At 40.9% G+C, this 8,828-nt stretch overlaps 1 protein-coding gene across 1 annotated transcript; it reads left to right on the top strand.

Annotated features, from left to right (window-relative positions):
- Nucleotides 1–6,548: 6,548 nt before the first annotated feature.
- Nucleotides 6,549–7,629, top strand: LOC135605169 (chalcone isomerase-like protein 1). Its single transcript, XM_065094945.1, has 4 exons — nt 6,549–6,737; nt 6,803–7,049; nt 7,128–7,219; nt 7,295–7,629. Exons 1-4 carry the CDS (start codon nt 6,575–6,577, stop codon nt 7,435–7,437), a joined length of 645 nt encoding a protein of 214 aa, XP_064951017.1. The 5' UTR covers nt 6,549–6,574; the 3' UTR covers nt 7,438–7,629.
- The last annotated feature ends 1,199 nt before the right edge of the window (nt 7,630–8,828 follow it).

The following is an 8,828-nucleotide window of genomic DNA, read 5'->3' as shown; positions in this document are numbered from 1 at the left end:
CCTCTGCCCCTACCAGCACAATCTCTCCCGAAGTCCCCCGACTTCACTGTAATTTGTGCACCATTGTCTGGATCCTGGGCCTCTGCCCCTACCAGCACAATCTCCGCTGCGCACCGCTTCCTTCATAGCAACTCGAATGGCAACACTGTGGCATATTCTTCAAGAGTACCCGCCTCTGCGTCCTCTTGCCCCGTGCTAAGGCCTTCTGAACCCAACTTCGCCTCCACAAATTGAGTCGCCTTAGTTCCTCCATCAAATGCTTCTCCGAGATAAGGTGCATGTGCCCCGAAGCTCCCATCGTCTTTGGCACCATGCAAGATGAGTCTGCTCCGTCAGAATGAAGGACCCATGGAACAACATGATCTTACTCTTGCCTCTGCAAGAGTTCATGTCCTTGACCTCTGTCTAAGGAAAGCACCGTGCCTCTGCTCCATGTTCCAACTTCTATGCTGGCTCCCTTCAAGCGGCTTGAGTACTTCGCCAAGATACACCCAAGTTGCTCCGCTCCTCGTTTTTGCATTGAGTCGATGGTGGCTCTCGCGCCCACCATTCCACGGGTCCGCCCTCCCTTGAGTCCGATCTCCACATCGACTCCAAGTGTGCCTTCATTTAAGTTGCTTTAGGTCGCTCCCCCACTTGATCTCGCAATGCATCCACCAATGCATTCTCTCGAGCGAGATCATGCGACAACTCTTCGCTGCTTGCTCGGTCCATTGAGCTTCGTGGAGTTGTTGTTTGTGAGGTACTCCTCCTCAACATGTGAAGTCCATCTCACATGATTCTCCCTCTGGAGAGCCGAGACTTATCCCTCCTGGATAATTGTCCCGTTGGAGCAACATCTCTCTTCGTTTCGGAGATCACCATCCCCTTGGACTACTCCGATCTGCTGAACAAACTGTGCATTGTTCTGCCTCTTGCAAACGCACTTGCTAGATTGCGCCTCCACGTCAATACAGCCACCGCTGCACCCCTCAAGGCCTAGCAACATGCTGAACTCGTTGCACACTTCAGCCTCCTCCGGACGTATCCTTCGCATGCCGAAGAGAAAGTTTCAATGCTCCATGGCGCCGAGTCTCGGTCGCCTTGGGATGGCCACGAACATTCCGTCGTCCGCATACAAGCCCATGCATGAGTACCAAATTCTTCGAGTTAGCAATTCCCCTCACCTCTGTGAGCTTTGCATAACTCTTTTGGTCGTTGAGCAACTCATTCCACCTTGCATGGTCTCATTCTTGCCAAGCGCCTCGCTTGCCTAGAGCACCACCAAGTATAGTTGTCAACGTTGAGCCGTAGCTCAAACTCAACCATCCCAACCTTTGTGCGCTCCAAATTCTTCCAAGCTTGCTTGTTCTAGTGGTGCCTCTTGCGCGAAGGGTTGGCCATTCCTCTGAATGCCAAGATCAGATACCCGCTCCTCTGAGCGACTCTTTTCCCTACATCTCCATGCCCGTTTTCCCTCAAACGGTCGCGCGTGTGCTGACTGCCCTCAACGCAGCCCCGCTAGGTCCCCCACGTTTGCATGTCAAGTGTTTCTATGAGTGCTTGTCCCGCTCTGATACCATATGACACGGACTTAGCTGGATTTGCCTAAGTCGTGCGGCACCCTTGCGTGTCCGTCCGCAAAGGTCAGCCTCCCCGAAGCCTCCCATTGTCCCTTAGGACCAACAAAAGAGAGAACGGGTTAAAGAGAACGCCTCAATCGGGATCCACAAGCAAACATGTCCGAAAAACACTTCATAGACAATGCAAATTACAATCAAACTTTACAAGCTCTGAACAGTGGCACAACAAAGGGTAAAATGGTCCATTACAGACCGAAAAGCTCTCGCACGTGTCTACATGACACAACCTTTATTTACAAGCCTAAAGAGGCCACCAACCCAACTAAAATGGGACTATTAAGCCTTCGGCCGCCCCTTTACATTCTGTACAAGGCATGAACATGCCAAACGACACGGACATACATAAGCATTACATCAAACACCTTGTTTAGAAGTTTGTCCGTGACAGCTAGGACCCTGGAAACCCGGGATAAGACCTTTTTTGGCACTATTTTTGAAGTTAATTGATGTCTATAAATACCCCAGCTATTCCTACATAGAATACAAGAAAGTAGAGCAAAACTTTGTGATTCTAAAGTTGTAAACCTTATTAGAAAGTTGAGTTCCCTCCTCTTAAAGCTTAGAGAATGTTGTAAGGGAGGTATGTGAGGGATACCTTGTAAAAGAGGGTTATAAAAGGTTGTCTCCTAAACCTCTGAAAAGGAGAAGTGGGGTGTAAAAGGGTAGTTGATCTTCACCCATTAAAATAAGATCATTAGTAGACGTCGGTGACCTCAACGGGGGAGTAATCATAAGTGGATGTAGGGTACAATGACCGAACCACTATAAATTCTGGTTTACATTTCTATTATTATCATTTACTTACTTTGCAATTGCTTCACTTCCTCCTTACTTGGTTTTCACTACCCTTACGAATAAACACACTTTCAAGTTATCTTCTGAGATTGATTTTTAACGAATGAATATTTTAGAAAACCGACATAATTTTATCCGCTGTACTAATTCACCCCCCCCTCTCAATGCCGACTCGATCTTAACACTTGGAGGCTGACGAAGTTCATAAATAACTTTTTATAGTTTACAAACATGACTTGGATACTGAGGATGAATGAAATCAGGATGTCGCAACATAAAGATGTTTTCAATTAGAGTCCCCTATAAAAAGGTATTGTTAACATCCAATTGTCGTAATTGCCAACCTTTAGTGGTAGCCAAACTCAAGACAAATCGGATTGTTGTGGGTTTAACAATGGGACTAAATATCTCAGTGAAGTCAATACTAGGTCATTGATGAAACTCTTTGGTGACTAGACATGCTTTATATCTAGCAATGGATCCATATGAATTTCGCTTAATTCGAAAGACCCACTACACTTGATGATGCTTTGTGTGTGATGAAAGAGTATAAGATTTCATATTGAGTTATGGAGGAGGACATCATATTCTTCACATATGACTTTATGCTAGTGTAGAGATTTTTGAGCTTGAGTGAATATAATGGGTTTAATGGTCTTTAGGTGAGGATTATGTGATAGCATGTAGGTCAAGGATTTGACATAGTTTAAAAATACCACTCTTGGAGTATGTTGTCATTGGATGTCCGGTGGCTATGGGATTATGAGGTTATGTTGTTGATATAGGCGATGGAGAGTCACTGACATGGGCTAGGTCAGGCTGAGGTACTTCAGTGTCACTGAGTCTAAAAGAAGGTATAGACAATGGTTGTGTTTCTGAATATATTGTCTCATCAATGGGGGAAACTTAAGAAGAAAGGAGTGTTAGGATCAAGAGGTCGGCACTAAGAGGGGGGTGAATTAGTACAGCGGATAAAAATGTCGGTTTCGAAAAATCTTTCGTACGATAAAAACCGAACTCGGAAGTGCTTAACTTTAAAACGTGTTCGTAAAGGTATGCAACAAAAGTAATGAGGAAGTAAAGTACGTATGGAGGTTTGCAGTAAGGTAAATAGCAATAAGTAAATGTAAACCGGAGAGCACACTAATTTTAGAGTGGTTCGATCAACGTGACCTACATCCACTTTCGGCTTCCTCCTCTGACGAGGTCACCAGCGTCCACTAGAGCCTTTCTTCAATAGGCAAAGGTCAATCACCTTTTACACTCCTTTTCTCCTTTTCACGGGTTTAGGAGATAACTCTTACAAGCACTCACTCTCCTCTCTAAACAGAATCCTAACACTTAGACTAGATGATGATTCTCACAAGAGATTTCTATAGCGATTCTTTACTTTTAAATTCTCTGTGCTTGTGTGCTTTAACCAGGGATGAGAGGGGTATTTATAGGCTTTAAGTTGATTCAAACTTGAAGCCTAAAACTTTCCCATCCCGGGTTCCCCGGGCACGGGCGGTACTACCGCCTGCGCTGGGTGGTACCACCACCCAGTGTCAGTATGACTGACACTGCCCTAGGCGGTACCATCGCCCAGGTCTGGCAGTACCACTACTTAGGGGGCAGTGCTAGGCGATACCATCACCCAGACTAGCGATACCACCGCTTGACACCTTGCCAGGGGTGGTACAATCGCCCAGACTGGTGGCACCATCGCTTGTTATAGTCTCAAAGATTGTGCCACGACGGTGAGATTTCTTAGGGCACTATTTAGGCCTCTTATTGGGTCCAACATAGTCCTTGCACAGGCCTAGCTGACCCCTAATTGGGTTGGCCCAAATCAAAACCCAATTACGTACTAACTATGATTCCTAAGACATTTGCTAAGCTAAACAAGTCCCTATGTCTATTCTTCCGGTGAGCTTCCGGCAAACTTCCAACGATCTCTCGGCAATGTTCCAGCGGACTCCCAACAAGCTCCTGGGCTTCACGATGATCTTCTTAGCGAGTTCCGATGAGCTTCTCTGGCAAGCTCCGAGACTTCTCGGCTGGTTCCAACAGAACTTCCGACGAACTCTCGAACTCCTAACGTGATCTCGTTCTTGACTTCGGGACTTCATTTTGCTATATGCCTTGCTATCGTAGTTAATCTTGCACATGTAAAACACACTTCGATCTAGACAATTAATACTAAGCATTATTCAAGTTGTTTGGTATGTCATTGGTCCCTCGACACTTCGTCCGATTCTTCGGCGCATCGTCCTCTCTTGCGGCCTATTGCCCAATCGGCCAATTGACTCTGCAACTATGATATCCTTGGCACAATATCCGCTTTTCTTGGCTCGATACCTGAATCTATGGCCCAAAGCCTTCTGTCGATACGTCGACCAATCCACCGGTCCGACGTCCAATCTTCTGATATGTTTTCCTCTAGCACAACATGATTCTTCCTGCTTAAATTATCTCATCTTGATCGAAGCATCCTGTGTCACTCAAAACATAGATTAAAACATAAACATTTATCAATTAGTTTCATCATCAAAATCTAAGATTCAATAGGGAGTGAAGAAGTAATGGAGGGAATGAGCAATTGCTGAACTAGAGTAGTAGTAGAGTGTAGATCCTAAGGGGAAGAATTGGACGGTGTTATGGGAGGCTCCTCCTATTGAATCTCGAATTTTGATAATGAAATCAACTAATGAGTTTATGATCTAATCTGAGCGACATATGACTAACTTCGATCGGAAAAGACAATTTGATTAAAGTAGGAGGAATCAGAAAACAAAGGGTAATTTACATATTAGAGGGAAAAAAGTAAAAATAATTTAAAATTAGAGGTATTTTTGAGAAAAAAAAAGATAACTTTGGGGGGAATCATCCTTTGTTATATATAATAATTTTGTGTTTATCCTCTAAATTTAAGTTTGACATAATATCCTTATAAAACTTAAAAAAATACAAATATGTCAGACTAATCTTTCTCAAATGATCATTAGAATAATGATATTAAATTTTAAATTAGAATTAAAAGTCCTTCGAAATTATTAATAAATGTAAAGGATTAGATAATTGGTGAAAGTAACTTTAGAGTATTTCAAGCATTTAAATACTTACTAATTTTTAAAAAAAATCAAGGATAGCAATAACTAGTAATAGTTAATTTTGAACATGTGATAATAGAATTCATATGTATGAAAGAATTAAATATTTAGAAAGAGTATATATTTTAGAGAGGGAGATATATGCAATATTAAAATTAGATAGGTAAATATATCATTTCAAAACTTGAAAATGATATCCCTCTAAATTTGGTGATTTGCATACATGCATCTGAATTTGATTCTACAAAACTTATAATCTTACAAAACATATCATTGTGGTTAATATATTATTATTTTTAGGTACTTAAAATTTTATTAGAAATATTTAAAAGTTCATGCTTGGCCAAATATTCCCCAAAAAGAATTAGTAATCTGACCAACACATATTCCAAAGAAATGTTGCCACTGCTGTAATATTATTTTGTTATCGTGTTCTGCTCACCGGCGACAGGACCAGACACCGACTAACACCACCGGGCTACTTTAATCGCTTTGCGTGCGGTAAGCACACCGACTTTGCACACCGCCGTCCACGTAATGCTTTTGTCATGTATTTAGATATTTGGAATGGATGCCAACGAAACCATTGTTCGAAATATTAAAGATAGCAATATCCCTATACGAATATGAATGAAGTATATGTGATTGATATCTTTTGATCATCAACTCAACCTGATGAGATCGAGTTGATCTTCTGAAAGTTCACACAGAGTGAATGAGATTACGATCCGACGGTAGAATTTGTCTGAAGTCTGTATCTCATATAAAAGACCACCAAATGATGAAAGATCATCGGAGGTCGATAAGGGATGGGGAAGAAAGAGCATTAAATCTAGTCAACGGTGCTGTTTACTGTCCAATTCAAGGCAGTTTAAGAGGCATTAAAATCTGAATGAATGAGTCAACGCCCCCGATGGCTACATAAAACCCTTCCCTTGTCGTTTCGATCCGTAGGTTGATGAATGCCCTCAACCGCCACCCACCTCTCTTTAAGCTCCGATGCCCTCGTTGCCTTCTTATACATGCGCTCGAGTTCTCGCTCGGCACCCCACCTGATCTCACACGATGGAAGCGGAAGTAGGCAGGAAGGAGGAGGAGGAGAAGATGGAAGTGGAGCCCAAGACTGGAGTCTCCTTTCCTGCGAAGCTACCTGATGGGAAGCAGTTGTGTGCCACCGGTTTAAGAAGAAGGAAACTTCTGGCGCTCGGCATCAACATCTACGCCTTCGGTCGGTGGAGCTGTGGTGGAGATGCTGCAAGCGCATGCTGACATGAACCCTGTTTCTGTGTGCAGGAATGTATGTCGACATTGATGCTCGGTTGAAGGAGCTTCTCAAGGCGAAGCTTGGCGAGGCTGCAGAGAGACCCTGTAAGGAACTGTACGAGGCAGTGATCGACGGCGACGTGAGCATCGTTGTCAGGCTGGTGATAGTGTTCAAAGGCCTCACCATGAGCATGGTGAGGAAGAACTTCGATGAAGGCCTCGGTGGATCACTGAAGAAGCTCACCGGTGGTCAGCAGAACGAGGAACTCATCAAGAAGTAGAATACATACCCTATCTTTCCTCCTCGCGTATATAACCTAACCCTAAGCACGTCCTTTCTTGTGATCCATTGCAGGGTCATGGCAGCAGCGAAAGATGGCACTAAACTGCCTCCTGGATCGGTCATCGAGATAACTAGGCTTCCTGGACATGTGCTGCAGGCCAAGGGTGAGAACATTGGAGAATTGCAACATCTTATATGGATTAACAGCTGTGATTAGAATGTGAGATTGTTTGGTGCAGTGAAAGATGAGCTGATGAGCAAGGTCGAGAGTGAGTTGCTGTGCAGAGCTTACTTCCACATGTATCTGGGTGATGATCCATTTGACAAGGAGGCTAAAGAGAGATTTGGAAGAACACTGGTCTCTTCTCTTTCGGCTCCATAGGATAAAAGGAGTACAAGTGGGAATAATAAAGGCTGATTTCGTTTTGCTGCAACAATGGAGGTTTTCTATATACACATTTCAGCTCCATCACGGCAGCACAAAGCACACCTTCTTTCCGTGTTCATCATGTCAGCTACATGACTTAATAATTACCTTGTAATTACAGGCACAATTCATCAATTACCTTATATATATATTTAATATTTATAATAAATATTTATAGTATTTTATTGAAAATACTATAAATATTATTATTAAAATAATATAAATACTATAAATATTATTAAAAAATATCATAAACGATATTATGTCATGTCTTTTTGGTCGTTACAGTACTGTATATTTAGACTTATAATTAGTTTGATTGAGATTATGAATCAAATTAAATTATTTATAGTATCTTCAAATCAACTTTATAGTATTTTTATTGTGATAGTAAAAAATAATATAACATGTGAAAAACATTATAACGGATCAAAATATTATAATAGATAAATAAAATTTTCAAGTATAGTATTTTTAAAATTAGAGATATTATTTGAAACAAATAAAATGAAACTATTGATTGCGAAATATAAAAAAGGTAAGTATTTTTTTTAAAAAAATCATATTATAATATTATTAGAATATATATTATAATGAATAATATATATGTTAGAATACCATATATATATATATATATGTATATATATATATATATATACATACATATATATATATATATATATATATATATATATATATATATATATATATATACATACATACATAAATATATATATACATACATATATATATATATATATATATATACATATATATTGGAATACCTATATGCATAACTTTCTTACATTTTCAAACTTTTCCCTTGGTGGTACACAGCCTGACCAAGGATTTCATCCGATACAATATTCGATGCACGCACGGAAAACCTGTCTCTGCGGTTCCATGGCTTTCACTTCTTGAATCCATAGCCCTTATTGTCGTTGTGTTGTTCACCGAAGTGGATCTCCCAATAGCTCCCGATCATACCTTCATATGACATAGTTGTTAGATTATGTGATCCTATTTAATTAGGTAAGATATATTATAAATAATTGGATTCTGATAATGGTTATTGGCCAATAGAAAAGAAGTTCAGTTAAAGTAGGATTTCTTAGGAGATATCTTTGATAGGAGGAATTCTCCTAATAACTTATCCTAGACCCTCTGCTCTCGCTTAAAAATAGATAGAACCTCTAGGAGCTAAAAGTAGTGATCTCAGTACATCTCAATGTAGTTGAGAAATTAAGTTTTTTCTTTTAATCTCCCTCTCCCCTAATCCGGTCTTGTGAAAAGACAGGAAGAGAGGAGAAGGATCTAGTTCTCCTTGCAGATTGATATCTTAGATC

Source organism: Musa acuminata, chromosome BXJ2-2 (genome assembly GCF_036884655.1).
Source record: "Musa acuminata AAA Group cultivar baxijiao chromosome BXJ2-2, Cavendish_Baxijiao_AAA, whole genome shotgun sequence".
NCBI lineage: Eukaryota > Viridiplantae > Streptophyta > Magnoliopsida > Zingiberales > Musaceae > Musa > Musa acuminata.
The sequence above is the reverse complement of the archived record's forward strand: the minus strand, read 5'-3'. Positions and strand labels throughout refer to the sequence as shown.